The sequence below is a fragment of the Xenopus laevis genome, chromosome 1S (assembly GCF_017654675.1).
Source record: "Xenopus laevis strain J_2021 chromosome 1S, Xenopus_laevis_v10.1, whole genome shotgun sequence".
Classification (NCBI taxonomy): Eukaryota; Metazoa; Chordata; class Amphibia; order Anura; family Pipidae; genus Xenopus; species Xenopus laevis.
The window spans coordinates 164,704,857-164,723,978 of NC_054372.1; the positions used below are offsets into that span (position 1 = coordinate 164,704,857).

At 37.5% G+C, this 19,122-nt stretch overlaps 1 protein-coding gene across 1 annotated transcript; it reads left to right on the forward strand.

Annotated features, from left to right (window-relative positions):
• Nucleotides 1-442: 442 nt before the first annotated feature.
• riok2.S (RIO kinase 2 S homeolog) lies at nucleotides 443-16,958 on the forward strand (the record flags this gene model as incomplete). Its single annotated transcript, NM_001094751.1, is given in 10 exon segments — nucleotides 443-599; nucleotides 4,043-4,181; nucleotides 4,737-4,853; nucleotides 5,163-5,338; nucleotides 6,872-6,960; nucleotides 7,142-7,333; nucleotides 8,972-9,064; nucleotides 11,711-12,238; nucleotides 12,608-12,704; nucleotides 16,504-16,958. Coding segments are annotated over 10 exon segments (1,659 nt in total). The 3' UTR covers nucleotides 16,666-16,958.
• Between the last annotated feature and the right edge of the window lie 2,164 nt (nucleotides 16,959-19,122).

Consider the following 19,122-nt stretch of genomic DNA (forward strand, 5'->3'; position numbering starts at 1 on the left):
TGGTCGAAGTTGAAGTTTTAAAGAGACAGTACTTCTATATAATTCGACCTTCGAATTTCAAAGTTTTTTTAAAATTCGAATGGAAGTATGACTATCCCCTAGTCGAAGTACCCAAAAATTACTTCGAAATTCGACCATTGATAAATCTGCGTGTTTTATAAAGTATTGGCATGTTCCTGACGCTCACCTCTCTCCTCTTCATTACTCCTTCCCGCCCCCTTCAAACTTTCCTTCGCTCACCTAGGCAGCAAGGACCCGAATGGGAGATAAAACAAACAATTCAAACTCGGCTCCTTAAAATCCTATCCTCACGCTACTACAGTTTTAAAAGGAACATTTATACCTTATATTTGTGTATTCAAACCCTATTTGAATGTCAAAGCCTCCTGTAAAATAATGTAAACTGCACTTTACTGCAAACTAATGTAAACTACGCACTGTCAGGACCTGACGGAATCAGAACGATGACGTCTGTACGTCTCGGTGAGCCGCACGCACGTGGATAGTATGCGTTCCACAGCCTGGGTCTCAGCATGGGGAAGCTCAATGTACTTTTGTTGCGCTATTTGTCGAGAGAAGATTTCCGTGTTTTAACCGCGGTAAGTATGGAACGTGTAGGAAGATACAGTTACTGTCCGACTGATAAATGGTGTTTTTTTAATCATGATAACAGTCTGAGGTGCGCACGTGAGCTACATTATTCATATGGCCGCTAGCTCACAGGATCTACTTGACTCGTGTTTTTGGGACAGGGCTCATTGTCCTATTTCTGATAGTGTATAAGGCTCGGGTTTCAGTTGGATAGTGAGCGGTGTAGTTCAGCCCCCCGCAGGGTTCTCAGGTCCTGTTTTCAAAACCAGCCCAAGTCTGCTATAATACCAGCCCAAAACTAGCCACGAGGCACGTCAAAAGTAGCCCAAAAACAGCACAATATGTGCATTGAAAATAAAGTCTAAAAAAGAAATCAATATATATGAAAATATGCCTTTTTTTAAATTTTTCCATGGAGCAAAATGGGAAAGATTTGCCCGTCACCAGAGGAGTAACCACAGAGGGGGGCCCAGGACTTATAGGGGTCACATGAGGCCCTAATACATATACAATTTCAATAAATATTGGGAAAGCAGGTCAACCTCTAGACATTTTGGTGGCAGGCAGATTTTTTTTGCTCTGAAATTGAGGAAAGTCACCAGAAATCAGAAAATGTGAGAATGCTTAAAGGGATACTGTCATGGGGAAAAAAAAAAAAAAGAATTCAAAATGAATCAGTTAATAGTGCTGCTCCAGCAGAGTTATGCACTGAAATCCATTTCTCAAAAGAGCAAACAGATTTTTTTTATATTCAATTTTGAAATCTGACATGGGGCTAGACATATTGTCAATTTCCCAGCTGCCCAAGTCATGTGACTTGTGCTCTGATAAACTTCAATCACTCTTTACTGCTCTACTGCAAGTCGGAGTGATATCACCCCCCTCCCTTTTCCCCCCCAGCAGCCAAACAAAAGAACAATGGAAAGGTAACCAGATAACAGCTCCCTAACACAAGATAACAGCTGCCTGGTAGATCTAAGAACAGCACCCAATAGTAAAAACCCATGTCCCACTGAGACACATTCAGTAACATTGAAAAGGAAAAACAGCAGCCTGCCAGAAAGCATTTCTCTCCTAAAGTGCAGGCACAAGTCACATGACCAGGTGCAGCTGGGAAATTGACAAAATGTCTAGCCACATGTCAGATTTCAAAATTGAATATAATTTTTGCAGAATTCTGCTGGAGCAGCACTATTAACTGATTCATTTTGAAAAAAAAAAAAAATTTCCCATGACAGTATCCCTTTAAGAGTGAAGGGAAACTCAGGTACAGAGCCCAATATCTGGTAACTCCAGACTTGTACACAAGTCAGTCCCATTGCATACTGGGTATTGCATTCTTACTTTAAACATGACAGTTGGCAAAATGTTAAACAAAAACTACATTACCCAACATGGATTGGGAGACGGAGGCTTGGCCACATTAGGGTAGTAAAAAACTAAGGCTGGTTTTCAAATTACAAACCAGCCGAAGGTCTGAAAAGTAACCCAAATCCGTACCTTGGCTAGTTTGTACTTTCAGAACCCGCCTGGGATTTAAATTAGTAGCCCAATTTGGCTGAAAAAACGCCACCCTGGCCACCTACGCTTTGGGTTTAGGAGGAGGATTTGGGCTGATCAGAAAGGTCAGTAGCCTAGTCTTTTTTTGTGGTGGTGGGGTTGATAATATTATAAAGAACATATTACACTATTAGGTGATGCTTTCACTGTATACGTTTACATAAGGCATATCTTAACGTCAGACCTCCAGTTATTGTTTGACTGCAACTCCCCAGCATCCCACTGACAGTCAAAGGCTAAAAGTTATCAGCAACAGCTGTCAGTGCTGCAAGTTGGACATCCCTGAAATTTGTGACACCTCCATCCAAATGGAGGTCGCTTCTCCTCTAATACTTGACTGACAACCTTTACCAATACTTGAAGGCTTCACTTAAAGGAGAAATATTGTGTAAAACAACAATCTGCCAGTGCATTACACTCCTCCTAACTAGAAAGAATAATCTTAGAAATGATGTGTTTGGGGCTGATTTATTGGAAGACTCACTGTAAACCCAACTAGCCCTGCCCATCTGTTCCACTTCCTGCCTGCTGAGTTCTCTATGCAGGGGAGCCAGTGGCACTGCACTGTAGGATAGCAACCAATCAGCAACTGAAGGCTGTCTTTGCTTGTGTGACTGCAGGGCTGTGATTGGCTGTCCCCCTCCTACTGTGCTTCTGGCAGTGACCACCCCTCATTTGAAAAACAGACAGGGACTGTTACAGTTCTATGGGGGCCTCCAATAAAATAGCCATTTGAAGATAAAATACATTTTTATCCCTGAGTAAAACCAGCACTATATATTATTCGTTATTGCCTACAAAATTAGTCTTGTTTTATATATCCTATATATCTCCTTTATGTACAGTATTTGTAATAGAAGAGTTACAGCAAGAAGGAGGATGAGGGACCATTTAGTCATATTCTCTCCCAGTTTTACGCTATTCATCGTAAATTAAAACATTGTTTACTATGCCAAAGACAAGGAAGCCCTAAAAGAAGTACTAAGTTTCTCTCATTAAGACTTTGCACAAATTGACAGATCATGCAATTTAGTTCGGGCAACTTTGACCAAACAGACTTACCTTGTTTGTGTCAGGCGTGACCCAATTGTTCAGAATCCAGAAAATATGAGTAATAAAACAATATCCATTTTCTATGTTTAATGAAATACTATTATTTTTTCTTCTTCTAATGAATATAATAAGCTGAGCCCATTTTAATTGAAATTCTTTTAAATTGTCTTATGTTGAATGTGTAGTTATTATTAAAGGGGTTGTTCACCTTCCAAAAACTTTTTTTCAATTCAGTTGTTTTCAGATTGTTCCCTAGAAATAACTACTTTTTTCAATTACTTTTCATCATTTATTTTTTACTGTTTTTCCGAAATGTAAGTTTAAAGTTGAATGTTCCTGTCTCTGGTGTTTGAGTCTGGCAGCTCAGTAATTCAGGCGCAGACTCTAAACTGTTACAATTTTGCTACATTTATTTGATCCATTTCTCAGCAGCATCTCTGGAGTATTAGCAACTATTGTATCAATTCTAACAGCTGCCTGTAATGAAACCCAGAGATTCTGCTCAGCTGCGACAAAGAAATGTATCAACTAAATGTATCCATTTAGAACATTTTACAGGGTCAGCGACCCCCCTTCCCAGAGCTTCTTCAGAGGATGAAAAATAATACTTTACACTTCAATATCAGAAAAACGCTAACACATAGAAAGTCATTGGAAAAAGTCTTTATTTCTGGTGATCTATCTGAAAAGAACTAGTTGTTTGAAGGTGAACAACCCCTTTAACACGTATTTATATAAAGCCAACATATTTCCCTGTTAAATCTTTTAAATTACATGTCATCCGTACTAAATTTGGTGTTCGTTTTTTTTTTGTCCTAAATGTTTTCTACACCTTTAGGTTGAAATGGGTATGAAGAACCATGAGATAGTTCCAGCAAGTTTAATAGCCTCCATAGCAAGCTTGAAACATGGAGGATGCAATAAAATTTTACGTGAGCTGGTGAAGCACAAGCTCATTGCATATGAGCGGACAAAAAGTGAGTTATCAAAATTATGTTACAGTTTTTTATCTCTCTTTCCTTTAACGCATGCAAATATCAGTTTTACTGTTTTTATTTTTTAATTTATACCCTTCCACTCACAAACTCTGGTCCTGCTGCTTGTTTTGCTGCTAGTGTTTGTGTCTGTGAGTGAAGGCATGACCAGATAGACTGGTACTTACATCTACACTCTTGCCTAAACACTGATAATATTTCCCAGCAATCTTTAAACACACAGCTTGCTTATATTTCACTGTTACTGCAGATCATTTTAATGATCACCCAGCATGCCAGACTGTTTAGAAATACAAAATTTGCAGTTATGCTGGAGGTGCATGACCTCTCTCCTGACTGTATAATGTGGTGAGGATGTTGGGGGGGGGGGGATAAAATGTATAACACTGTTATCAACATATGATGTCAAGTGTAATGTTCTGCCTGTATAATACACTTGGGACCAACACAACTGAATTGTGGCTGTGTTGGGCAATTATAGCCTTTTTCTGATTGTATAATTATGTTTTGACATTTTTTTTTATTTTTTTTTTAAAGCTGTACAGGGTTATCGATTAATTTACGGTGGCTACGATTATTTAGCATTAAAGACTTTGTCTTCTCGTGAAGTTGTGACTTCAGTTGGAAACCAGATGGGTGTTGGCAAAGAGTCAGGTAAAATGTTCACTATACCCAGCAATTCTACCTCTTGCAGAACATGTTTGATTTATTTATTTATTTTTTGTAACACATTCATTCTATTTTTAACGTTCCATTATATTTCCTAAATAAAAAATAGAATAGAATGAACAGAAATTAATACATATGGCAATTTTCCTAAGTTAGGTATGATTTATATTTTCATTGGTGGGAAATGTGGAACTCTTGAAATCATATTTAGTTTTACATTTTTGTATATGTGTCAAAGATGTGCTTTATTCTGCCCCAACTACACTCTACGCCGTTTCACTTTTCCGACTGTAGATATTTATATTGTGGCAAACGAAGATGAGAACCAACTGGCACTAAAACTGCATAGACTGGGAAGAACATCTTTTCGGAACCTTAAAAACAAGCGTGATTATCACAAACACAGACACAAGATGTCTTGGCTTTATTTGTCCCGCTTGGCTGCAATGAAAGAATTTGCATATATGAAGGTAACCGCATATATTCAGTGTATAAAATGCTATAATTTGCTCTTTACTGCATTGAGTCTTGCAACTAACTACCTGCTTCCTGTGTGCTAGCCTATACCTTAGTACAACACTATTTCTTGATACTATCTACTGTATTTGCATGTTTATGACTATGGAGCACTAGACTCTTTGATTGTTTCATAGTCTGGGGTCTCGAGCTAGGAAGTTCTCTGCAGCAGTCAAAACATTTATTAACATTCGACTTTCTGTTTTTCTCAAAAATCTCTAAAAATGTGTTTGTTTTTTAATTTTGTCTAAAAATTTGGTGTTTATCAAGTGTAAAAACCACGAAAAACAGTAAAAGCAGTCACAGTCCTATAGAAGTCAGGAGACTAAAGGAGAACTAAAATGCAACTATAGAAGTAGGGCAGAAATGTTATACATTATGTTTTGGGCTTCTGTACCAACCTAAGGCAACCACAGCCCTTTAACAGTAAAGATCTGTGTCTCCAAATATGACCTTGCATCTCCCCATATTCTTTTCTGCTTATTCACTGCACATGCTCAGTGCCGATGTCACTTACTGAGCTTAGAGACCAACACACAATATGCTGAATATATATATATACACACACACACACACACACACACACACACACACACACACACACACACACACACACACACACACACACACACACACACGAGTCCTCTGCACTCAATCCAATATCAATATATTTAAGACAGAGACATTTTGTGCATACTGCTACTGAAAAATGCCTTACCCTTTAAACAAAACAGCGATTGTTTGTCCATATATTGCAATATATTTAAGCTGGCCAACTACGTCAAAGTCATCCCATATGTGGCCAGTTTAGGAGTTTTACTTTGAAAGCAGCTAGTAAGTTGCAGGTAAAACTTAGTCCCTTTGTAAAATGTATAATGAAGCAATAGAATTCTTAATGAATCAGATGAAAATTGAGCATAGGACTGGCCAGATATGGGATGACTTTGACGTAGTTGGCCAGCTTAAATATATTGCAATATATGGACAAACAATCCCTGTTTTGTTTAAAGGGTAAGGCATTTTCCAGTAGCAGTATGCACAAAATATCTCTGTCTTAAATATATCGATAATGGGTTAAGTGCAGAGGACTCTTGTATTTGTCTATATATATTGTGGTCACAGCCTCATTGCACCCCTGCCTAATGTTTTTAAAAATTAGTGGTGAGCACAACTTTCCCTTGTTTGTTTTATATATATAAATAAAACAAAATATTAGAAAGCAGATGCATTCTGAAAATACTTTGGGGCTAAATACTTTTGAATTCTAACTGTACTGGTTTCTGGGTGGCAATTGACCTCGATTTTAATCAAATAATTCACATTTACTCCAATTTACCTTTAGGCTTCAAACTGCTGGGTTTCTACAAGGGCTAATAAATATGATTCTGCTCTCTAATTTGTTAAAATGCTTTATAAAATATATTGATTTTCTCAAAAATATCTGAACTTACCGTATGTTTTTTCAACACTTTTTTCCTTTACCTCAGGCACTGTATGATAGAGGATTCCCAGTTCCCAAGCCGTATGACTACAACAGGCATGCAGTGGTTATGGAGCTAATTAATGGCTATCCATTGTAAGTATATTATACAGTGTAAGCATCTAGATTTGACAAAATATTTGTGTTGGTAAAAAGCAATATATTAACCTGCAAAAAATCCTAAGAGGCTGTTATCATGAGTAATAGACTTATTGTTTTTCCATTTATTGTTAATACACCTCTTTCTTTAGGTCATTCATTTTTTTCCTTCTTTCAGGTGCCAAGTGCGTCACATTGAAGACCCAGCTTCCTTATACAGTGAATTAATGGATCTCATTGTCAAACTTGCCAATCATGGTTTGATCCATGGGGACTTTAATGAGTTTAATTTGATGCTGGATGAAGAGGATCGTATAACAATGATAGATTTCCCACAAATGGTGTCCACTTCACACGCAAATGCTGAGTGGTCAGTTTTCTATTATTTGGGATGTCCTTAAAATATTGTATAAAAAAACAAGAATGTGCCAGTGCATTATACTCCTCTTATGATGGAAGGAATGTTCTGGACTGATTTATTGAATTTTAACCTACTAGTCCTACCCATCCGTTACACTTCCTGCAGCCTCCTTACCCAGGCTGTGCAGGGGAGCCGGATGCACTCAGCACACTGCACTGTAGGATACAAAGCAAATAGCAGCCAGGTGGACCTGATAGAGAACTGATTTCTATCTATCATTCTGTGAGTGTCGGGCCATGCTTGGGTGTCTGTCTCCTACAGTGCTTCTGGCAGCGACCTTTAGGACATGCCCACCACTCACTAAAACGGACAGAAGCAGATCTATGAGGATTCCCAATAATGAGACATTTTTTTAAAAAATAAAAATGACCTTTCACTTATGCTATATGTTTCTGTTTAAAGCCTAAAATGGGTTTTGGACATTCCTACAATATCATCCATCTATTAATTTGCATATACAACAACTGTACTCATTGAGTGTAACCTCATGCTGTCATTCCCTCACTTTTCAATTAAAATTTCTAAATATGTACCGGTAATTAAATATTACAAAATAATTTGATATTGGAGCAGCCTGACTTTGTGATGATATTATACTGACCAATATATTTCTCGTGTAAAGGGGATCTATCGCAAAATTAAAATTTAATATAAGCTTCAGCATACTGAAAAAAGAAACTTTGAAAATACAATCAATTAAATATTCTGCATAATTTCTGAAATAATCAAGTTTATCTTCACTATCCCTCTCTCAGCATCTTTTTCTCTTCATTCTCTCTTTATGCAGGTGTTGGGTGTCAGATATTCATTGACAGTTAGATCCAATATTTCTTATAGGGGGCTTCCTTCAGTAGCAGAAGAAATAGAGCTCACTCAAATAACTGATTCCAGCACAAACAAAATCTAACGAAATAACTGCCTTTTGCACAAATCCTGCATGTAGAGACACATGATGTCTGGTGATTTTAATAGAGTGAGCTCTAATACATCTTCTAGGCAAACGGAGTTCCCCTATAAGATATATTTTGATCTGTCAATGAAAATTTGAACCCAACTCCTGCATGAAGACAGAATGAAGAGAAACAGATGTTAAAAAAGGGATAGTAAAGACAAACTGCAATATTTCAGGAACAGTACAGAATTTTTAATTGATTGTATTCAGAAAGTTTCTTATATCAGTATGCTGAAGCTTATATTACATTTTCATTTTTGCGATAGTTCCCCTTTAATAAAACATGGGCACTTTTCTGAGAGATTCCCTATTTCAGAGGTATTCTTTTCCAAATCCAAGCAATTAACGAACCATTTTTCATTCATTGGTCAGTAGAGGTCACCATTTAATTTTGAAATGATCACAGATAGCATCACATCTAGACTGATGTAAACCATATAAATGTGCAGTTAACTAAGGGTCCCATGCAAAATAACCAATGTCATTACATTTAATGAATCTTTTATTTAAAAAAAAATTACCTTTAAATAAACTAACTACTAATGTATTTGATTTAATAATCAATAAAATGTAAATTTCATGAATTACATAAATGACCCCTGTGAGGGTTCTCTGTGTTTTTTTTTTTTTTTTAGGTATTTCGACAGGGACGTAAAATGCATCAGAGATTTCTTTCTGAAGCGGTTTAACTATGAGAGTGAACTATATCCCACTTTTAAGGATATCCAGTGAGTATATATTGGCTTATGTCGCTGTATCTGTGTATGGAATAAAACATGGCTTCCATGTTGAAGGATAGGAGTGAAGCGATTTTGACTTATTGCTGTGAATGCTACTCAATTGCACTTTATAAGAATCATTTTTAACACATTAATTGATAGGTGGTAACAATGATTACTACTCAGTAAAAAAAATACCAGTCATTTCATCGCAGTTTCTATACCACACTAGATTGATTTCTTCTAGCAATGAGAAGAGAATTGCTAAACCCTACTTCAGGTTGCAACAGGGGCTGAAGGGGTGTTAGAGCGCAGCGCTGGTACTGAGTGCTAACATGCCATAAATAAGAATAATGTTCGAATTCTTTTCTGTCTTTTTAGGCAAATGTGTCAGTTTGTTAAACACTTTGCAGCCGAAGGGACAGATAAACACATGTATGAACACTCTCCTATGTCTGCTTGAATTCAGCAGATGTCACCCTGCCATTGGCAGTTAGGTTCAGTGCAAGACCCATCAGTTTACTGTAAAATAAAACTCTCCATTTGCAATGTTGATTGCACACAGAGAGTACATTATTATGTCTTGGGTTTTATTCTTTTCCTAAATGGTGATTTATCTAGTTCTGTCACAGAAGGGTGAGCTTTTAAAAACTAAGAAAGGGGTATGTTCCAGAAACATACTGTGCTGATTGCTAAGTCACAATTAAACACAGGGGTTATCCCCAGCTTTTTAAACTAATTTGTGTGCTATTTCTATTTTTTTATTGTAATTGTCCAGCACAGTAGGAGTTTTTTTAGATAGTAGCTTGTAGAAGCAGCAAAACAGGCTAATTCAGTTACATTTTTGTAACTGATTTAAACAGTATTATTGTGAAACAAGTTTCAATTGATGTTCATTTTTCTTTTTAATGTTCTACATAGTTTGGAATTTCATTGGCTATCTGGTTGCTAGAGTCCTGCTTTCCTTAGCAACCTGCCAGTGGTTTGGAAATCAGAATGGAAGGTGAATAATAGAGGGCTACTATAGAAACCAAAAACCAAACAGCAATTAAAAATATATATACTTGACAGACTCTGTGATTCCAGCAACAACATATAATTGTTTTATTGCAAAATGATATAGAATAGAAAGTTACATAACTTAAAAATAATAAAAAGCAGAAACCGTAAAACTGTGCCAATTGAAAAATTGCTAACACTTCCTGAAAGTTAATTTAAAAGTCAACAGAAAGAGTTGTATAAATACAGTATATATGGAAAGAGTGAGTAGATAAGTAACTCTCCAGGTTAGTATTCAATGTGAAGTGGTTTGGCTTTTGGTGTTAGTCTGGGGATTTTTCTGAAATATTCTCATTTTATTTATAAGCGTTCCGATGTCCCAGACAAAATCCTACTGGAATTCTCCATTCTGTAAGCACTGACTAGAAAAATGTTCTATTAGGGTTATTTTTTTTATTTTTTATTGTGATATACAGTTGTTGGGTTTAGAGTAGAAACAAAGTATTTGTGTGGCTATTTTTCATATAACCATCTTAACTTTATGACATGCATATGTTCTAAACTATTCCACCACTCATAAACTCTATTCATTGGCCTGCACACCTGCCTGTCTCATTTACATTTAGAATTAGGGCTGCCTATCTTTAATGTCTATTTAGTATTATGGCTTTTGTTTAGCTTCATGGGAGCGTTCTCATACACTTATAGTAAGAATCACCCGTTTCACTGAATAGGGGATATGCTATTTGTATCAAGGTAAAGTAATTTTTGCCTATGAAAAAAAATAGTTATCAGGGGGGGTCTAGAAGTTCACAGGCCCTGGTCAGGCCCTAATTAATTAGCCATTTAAATATATTGTAGTAGAAAAATTCAACTTAATGTTTGGGGCCATAAACAATAAGTATTAAAGGAGATGTAAAAGCAAAAAAATGAAATCCAATTTTTACTTTCTTTTATGAAAAATAAATCTCCAATACACTGCAATTAAAAAATATGTACCATTTTTATAAGAAACCTGATTGTATGCAGTGAAATTCCCGCTACGTTTTACTTGCTCTGACTGCTGCAGATAAGAAACTTCAGATGGTTCATAACTGCTCTGCAGGTAAACAATCATACTTTCAAACTGCAGGGGAGAGCCCCCACCTTACTTCCCAGAACTCGAGCAGCTTTGTTTGTTTCACTGTAGAGCAGCCAGTGACTGTGTAGAGGTTTGTATCCGCAGAAACAGTGCTTGCTGTATAGGCTTCTATGGTAGATATTGTTTTGATAATTCATGACGATCCCTAAGCTTAACCTCACAACTGAAGCCCAGACCAAACTGAGCATGTGCGTAGTCTTGGTCTTGCATAGATGTTTAACAAAGTTAATCAAAGTTTGTTTAATCAAAGATGATGACCCCTTGCAGCCAACTTTGAAAGCATAAATTATTTGTTTTACTAGGCTTTCAGTAAGTTCATGTTTATGATTAGTAGACAAAATACAGCATTTCTAGCGTTATTCTATTTGACTTTTTTAGTTCCCCTTTAAGGCACAAAAAAGTATTTTATTTAGATGCTAGGGTAACTTTATCAGCCTTTTCTCAGACTCATTTCAGTGGAAATGTTATAGCATTTTGTTCTTATACTTACTACTGGTCTGTTTTTTCTTATAAAGGAGAGAATGTTCTCTTGATGTGGAAATTGCAGCTAGTGGTTTCACTAAAGAAATGCAAGAAGATGATGAGCTTCTACAGCCATCAGGGCCCAGTGATGATGAAGTTGAAGATGATGATGACAACGATGATGATGACAATGATGATGGTAAAACATCCTGCAAGGATCCAACTGACGGGGATGGAGAGAAAGCAAATATTGGCAATAGTGCAACAGGCACTTCAGAGACTCCAACCAACCTGTCTTGGAAAAACTGTGTGCAAGAAATAGCTGATGAGAATGAGAGGCTTCAGAGTTTAGACTTGGCAGAATTTAATAAAGCATTGGCAGAGCTGGAAGGTCATCCTGGTGAAAATCAAACTACCTGTATCCCATGCAGCTCTTCACTTGAGGATGAAAGACTGATAGAAGACAATTGTCAGAGAGATGGGGATGATCAAGTTGGAGACCAAGATTCAGATGAATGCCACGATGGGTGCCCTGAGCTTGTTAATCTGTCTGAATTTAATAAAGAATATAAACCATTCAGGTAGGAAAAGGCAACAGATTTTTACTTTACATTTGTTAGTATGGGAAATGTTTATTTAAAGTAATTTGTGCCCATTTACATTGTTGGTCCCTGGCAGTAGCTACTTTAATGGTGACCAACTGGCACAGCTTCTTCAGGCTATTCATGGCACGAAAATGCATTTCTAAGATAATAGCTGCCTCAGCCTGCAGTATCACATGATTTCCATTAAAATCTATAGGAAGCAATACCCACTGTTTTGTGTGCCATCCTAATGTCCTACTGATCTAGTACAGTTAAAATAATCAAATGTCTGGTTGCATTAGTGCACAAGTGGACAAATTGGAGTTTTATTGACTACACTTAAATATTGAAACTTTTTGTTGTTAGAGATGAAGAAAGCCTGGCTCATGTTAATGAACACAGAACAAGAACTACAAGTGTGACTTCTGTAGGCACTGTTGGTAGCTGTTCTACAATTCCACCGGTAAGTGCTCTGCTCTCCTTCAGACTGCTAAATGGTATGATCTAGACTGCTAAATTAAAGAGCTACTATGTTTCCAGTTTTATTTTCCCCTTGCATCTGGCTTATGGTAATATTAAGTAGGGATGCACCGAATCCAGGATTCGGCCTTTTTCAGCAGGATTCGGCCAAATCCTTCTGCCTGGCCGAACCGAATCCTAATTTCCGAATCCGAATCGCATAACTTTTTGTCACAAAACAAGGAAGTAAAAAATGTTTTCCCCTTCCCACCCCTAATTTGCATATTCAAGTTAGGATTTGTTTCGTCATTCGGCCAAATCTTTCAAGAAAGATTCGGGGGTTCGGCCGAATCCAAAATGGTGGATTCGGTGCATCCCTAATATTAAGAGCATATTATGTTACTCCTCATTTTTTTTTTACCTACATTATCTCTGAGTCCCTCACTCTCAAGGTTAATTCACTTACAAGAAGCCAGCAAGGGAGCATGATCTGATGCTCCTGAATGGTGATAGTGCTCAGAGCTGCTGCAGAGCACCAATAAACACTACCACTCCATTGATCCGAATGGGATCGGACTGCTAAGGCAGCTGATCCCATTTTAGCTAGTTGACATATTTCTTTGTCATTTGTGGTTCCTCATTCAGATTTTACGTTCATTTTTTGGGGTTCCACTATATGCTTTTTCTTGTACCTTAAAGCCTATAGCATACTTGGCAGTTTAGCCATAGCAGAATTCAGGGAGCACGCTCTCCAGTTTACCAGGCTTTGCTAACATTATCATTTTCTATCTTTCTGAGTATTTGGAGTATAAAAACCTCTCTATAACAACACAAAGATGGAGTGCTCTACCTCATTCGATATATCCTTTCAGATCAGGTGCTTCTAGCAGTATTAGATCCAACCTGTCATTGGTCAGAAAATCAATTGCAGAAATCCAATATACTGCAGCACACTGCAATTTGTATAATAATCAAAAGTGTACTTTATGCTCTGCTCAAATGTGAGCAGACATGTGGCAACGTTTCCGGCCTCGCAGGACCCTTTCTCAAGCCTGTATAATCACATACTGTTCTGTGTTAAATAGAGTAAATTGTGGGTGAGGAAACAGTGAGGGTATTGGGCGGGAACAACAGTATTTATTAGTGATCCTTAATTGCATTACAAATGTCCCAATGTGTTTCAATCCATTTAATTTGGAATAGCTGAGCCAAAGTGTCAAAATCCCATCTTGATTCCTGATAATGTCCATATTTATAATTGTGTCCAAAAAGGTATAAAGTTACTTTTCAATAAGTGTTCTTGTGAATCTGTAACAAACCTCAAGTGATCAAAAAGCAAAACTAAGTACATCATTAAAATCAGAGGATCTGAGGCGCTTCAACATTACCTTATATGCACATTGTGTTCTGTGTTTCACTCTGTGACCGCTTAATCTGTGCAGAAGGTAATTTCAGCACTTGCTTTTTGATCACTTGAGGTTTGTTACAGATTCACAAGGACACTTATTGAAAAGAAACGTTATACCTTTTTGGACCTGGGTTCTGCAGCTCGTCGCCATCTTGTTCGTCAAGCGGCTCTCTGGCATATCTCTCAAGGAGCGCCGCAGCCTCGGAGGCTCTCGTTTGCGCTATGTTTTGGCCCATCAGTGTTCTTGGGGGAAGCGGTTACCACTATATGTTATTCTTCTCCATTTTTAGGTCAATTATTCAGGATAATGCAGGATAATTTTAGACCAGGACCCGGAGCTCCCCTCACGTGCGACCTCTTACATTCAGCTCCAGGCCACGCCCCCCATATTTATTTTTTAACGAGAACCCTTTTGCATTCTGAAATCTAAGTTTAGCTGAGTGAATCCAGGGATTGTCCAGGAGCCATAATTCATGTTAATCGCAAAAGCTAGATAAAATCGACTTCTTTTGCTGCTGGAAAACTGGATCGGATATTCATAGAGTTCAGTCTTGCATATAGCTATAGCATCCAGGCCCGGATTTGCGGCAAGGTCGCATAGGCCCTAGCCTAGGGTGGCATAAAATAGGGGCAGCATGCCGCCCAGCTGCATTATGGGGACGTGTGCGTCCCCATTCAAATACACCAGCTGCGCCGGCGTTTTTTTGCCGGCGCGCTGGGAAGGAGAAGTGTAGGCGCGTGCTAGGACCGCACGGCCGCCTGGTCAGACCGCGCAGCCTAGGGGCGGTCGGCAAAGAAATCCGGCGCTGATAGCATCTGTATAAATAATATAATAACATGTAATTACAAGAGATTAGGTTACCAAAATAGAATGAATGTATAGTGTGGATTTATTTGTCCTTAACATGACAGAATTATGGCTTGCACATTCCTACACATGCTGTTCTTTCCTTTAAAATTATTTTTTTATGATTATAATGAACTTGGGCAGGTTGCTGCTTATTATGAGCACCAACCTCTAGTTAAGGTGATTCTGTGCCTGCATTATATTTGCTTCATGTTGCTTGATCAGAATGCAAAACTGATTTGATCTAATCTCACCAAGACCAGATCATTTTTCCAGTACATTATCCATTACCAAGAGCAATATTCTAGTGATTACTTCTGACCTCCACAGCAAATCCTTTTCTAGAGTGGAATTAAAACTTGATGAATCCCAGGCTTAGTATGTATAAGCCTTCAATTCTCTACTTCATGTGAGAGGCAATTACTTTTTTTTTAACCTATTCTATAGAAGGGCCTGAGAGATTCAGTTTTGTACATGTTTCTCCTGTTTTTATTTCCTCTTTTTTATTTTTTATTGTTGTTGCAACTGAAAACTTTTATACAAAGCCACCAGATGGAGCTGTGAAACCTTATTAATCAGCTAGTCCAGTTGTGATCATTTCATGCAGACCTAAAGGTGGCTATACAAAGGCCGATAAAAGCTGCCGACAGACAGAATCAGCAGCTTATTTGCCCATGGATGGGGCCCTTCGACAGGCTTCTCCGATCTATATCTAGCCTAAAGTCGGGCAGATGTCAATTGGGCAGGGCTAAAAATCCAGTAGGGCGCACGATCGGATCAGCCCAAAATCGCCCAGGATCACTGTGTATGGCCACCTTTTGTCTTCTTTCTTTTTTAGTTCATAAGTTAAAACTACAGTAGTACGGTAGGTGGGCAAAATCGATTTTGGAACCCAAGTCAGTTGTAATGATATCTGCCTACTATATAAAATCAAAGCATTTTTTTTTGTTGGAGTATTTGTGTCTGACTTTCTCTTTTTCCTTTTTGGAAACGTTGCAGTTTTACCCACTGAGGTTTGACACCCATTGGATTCTACCTTTCCATTCCTTTCCATAAAAAGAGCTAAGAAACAGAATTCTGAGATTGTTAGTCCATTGATTACTTCTGACATTGCGCAGATATTCATAATCATTGTCTATAACTGATGTGTTACCTTGGGACACTTGGTTCTTCACGTTTTGGTTTAGATATAAAAACATTTTGTAGAGCTTTGGGCCAGCACTCACCATTGTATTATATCATGCTCTTTTACTTAAGCATTTATCCTGTGCTTTACTGGAACTGTTACGTATGCTAGGGCAGATAATGGAACTTACACCAGTAAGAAGCAGGCTTCAAAGGCAGAGTAAGCACATTATTTAATGTTTATTTTCTGTAGATACTTCTAGACCCCAGGTCATTTGATGCAGAACCATGTTGCCAAGCGCTGTTGTTTGAAAACCATAAACCCTCATCTCATTTGGCTTCAAGTTGTAGATGTAAACCCTTATATGTGTTATACTGACAATTTCAAAGCAGTGTAATTGAATTGTTTTCTTTTTTTTAAAGGAAATGGTAAAACAGAAGGTGAAGCGGCAGTTGACAAAGCAGCAAAAGGCCTCTGTCCGAAGACGGCTTCAAAAGGGAGAAGCAAATGTGAACACCAAACAGCGCAGGGACAATATGTTCAACATTAAATGTAGTGTAGATGCAGCAAGCTTTTGGGGTTAACTGCAAGAAATGTCAGCACTTTGTGTGTATGCAGTGATGCTGTGCAATTAAATATTTTGCTATATGATCTTTTCAAGTTTTACAACAATATTTAAATATGCAGATATAGCCACATTCCCTTAGTAACAGTTTAGTACACTAATGGGGGAATGTAATATTGGTCGCTAATGAAAAAATAGTTCCCAATGAGAAGAAATGTTCGCAAAGTGAAATTTTTTTTTTACTAACACTTTGCCCATCACTCAACATTTGGATAATGTGCAGTGTATGTAGTAAAACTTCTTAATGAAAAAGTTGTTACGTTTGCTCCAAAAGTTTACGCCACCTTCAAGCTAGTCTTAGTCAGGGCACACAGGCAGATTCGGGGAGGTTAGTTGCCCGGCGACAAATCTCCCCTTCTTCGGGGGCAACTAATCTTCCTGAACTGCCTTCCTGCCGGCTAAAATGTAAATCGCCAGCGGGATGGCACTCGAGGAAACTTTGGGCGACTTTGAAAAACGAATCGCTCTGAGTGCCATCCCGTCAGCAATTTACATTTTAGCTGGCGGGAAGGTAGGGAGGCAGTTCGAGGAGATTAGTCGCCCCGAAGAAGAGATTTGTTGCCAGGGCGATGAATCTGCCTGTGTGCCCTGACCCTTAAAGGTTCACAATGCACAATTAAGATTTGCAATGCAAAAAAATACTCTAATGAAGAATATGACATTGTGATATGCAAATTATTATTCGCAAATTTGTTTACATTTCTCCCTAAATGCACAAATGGGCTTTTTTCATTTTGTTCATTAAAGGTTTAAGGAAAGGTTTAAAGGAAATACGAGAGTAGAGGTTACCTGACACAATGAGCCCCTGTTTCTCTGTTTGTTGCATCAGTGAGAGGTCACGGTGACTGTAAAGTGCCCTTTACACAAAGCTGAATGGACTGAATGATTTTTTTGTCTTTTTAATATCAAGCATTTGGCGTTTCAAACAAAACAAAATTCCCATGGATTTTTCACCAAGCAGGGACATATTTTGGCTCAGAAAAATGTGCATTTTCTATGAAATGATTTCACTTTTCATATAAACTTGTATAATTTAGTTGGCTTCGCTCAAGTTTAAACTGACATTGTGGGGTCTTTTTTTTTTTTTTTTTTTTGAGAACAAAAGTTTTCTTTCTCGGGAGCCAAATGCAACGAAGGTCTATTAAATTTCATAATAATCTGGTTTCGATTGTTGTCATTGACACCAGGGAATAAACTTTGCATTTCATCTAGACTTGATCGCAAGTATTTATCCGTTTAATGACTCTGAGGTACAGAGTAATAATGCTGAAGATTATTTTCAAAGGATATACATTCTTCTTTACTAAAAAACACAAACCAGCATGAACTGAAGACAACATCATCTTTGTGTCATTTCTCTCTGCTGGTGGGAAAGGATAGAATTACACTCAAATATTTTGTTAATTAAATAGAATTCATAATAACTTCTATAGCTTACTACATTAAATGAAATGGAGAGAACAGCCCATATAGTCTGCATAGAATCCGCGAGACCGAGACACTTCATGGAAATGATTTCTCTGATTTCTCTAGATGTTTTGGCTTTCCCATAAAGTTACTTATTGTAACTCAGCTATTCCCAATAATAATTCTACTGAGATAAGGCTGGTAGGCATTTACTGGTACCATCGCTAAGCGGCACATTTAACAAAGGCCGAGGTATTCGTGTTTATTAAGGCTAATTATGTTTCCACTTGATTTATGAATGATTTGCTGATCAAAGTCATACGATTTGAGTTTTTACAATCCCAACTTCTGATGTCGAATTTGTCAAAAAAAAATTTTTGGTCAAAACTCAGCAATTCGAATTTAAAAGCACCAACTCGAATGTAAATTTGAATGTGAGATTTATCACACCTCGATCATGGAAACCATTCGGATTCGAATATTCACCACCTAAAACCTGCCGAGTTCATTTACAAGTCAATGGCCGAGGTCTGTTGAACCATTGGCATATGTTAATTGCCTTCCTAACAGTCAATTAAATTTATTCTAATTGAATGCAAATCGAATTTTCGGGTCGTTCCCATTTGAACGAATTTTAGACAATCACATTTTTTCATAAATAACCTCCCAGTCGAATTGAGTACATTCGAATTTCGAGTAAAAAACAAATTCACATACATTCGAAATTCGAGCTTTGATAAATCTGCCCATAAATATTTAACAAACTCAAATCAATTGGAACTTTTATCTCTCTTCAGCTCAGATTTACAGAGATCCCACTGAAATCAATTGAAAATTGATATTCTGATTTTGGAAAACTGATAATTGTTTTTTGGGGGGTTTACTTTTGGATTCTCAAAAGCTGAAAAGTTTTTTCAAGATAACATCGGAATTCTAATATGGCTGGAAACTGCATGTAATGCTAGGATTCTGAAAACATTATCTTGAACGTTTGATTATAATTTATTCG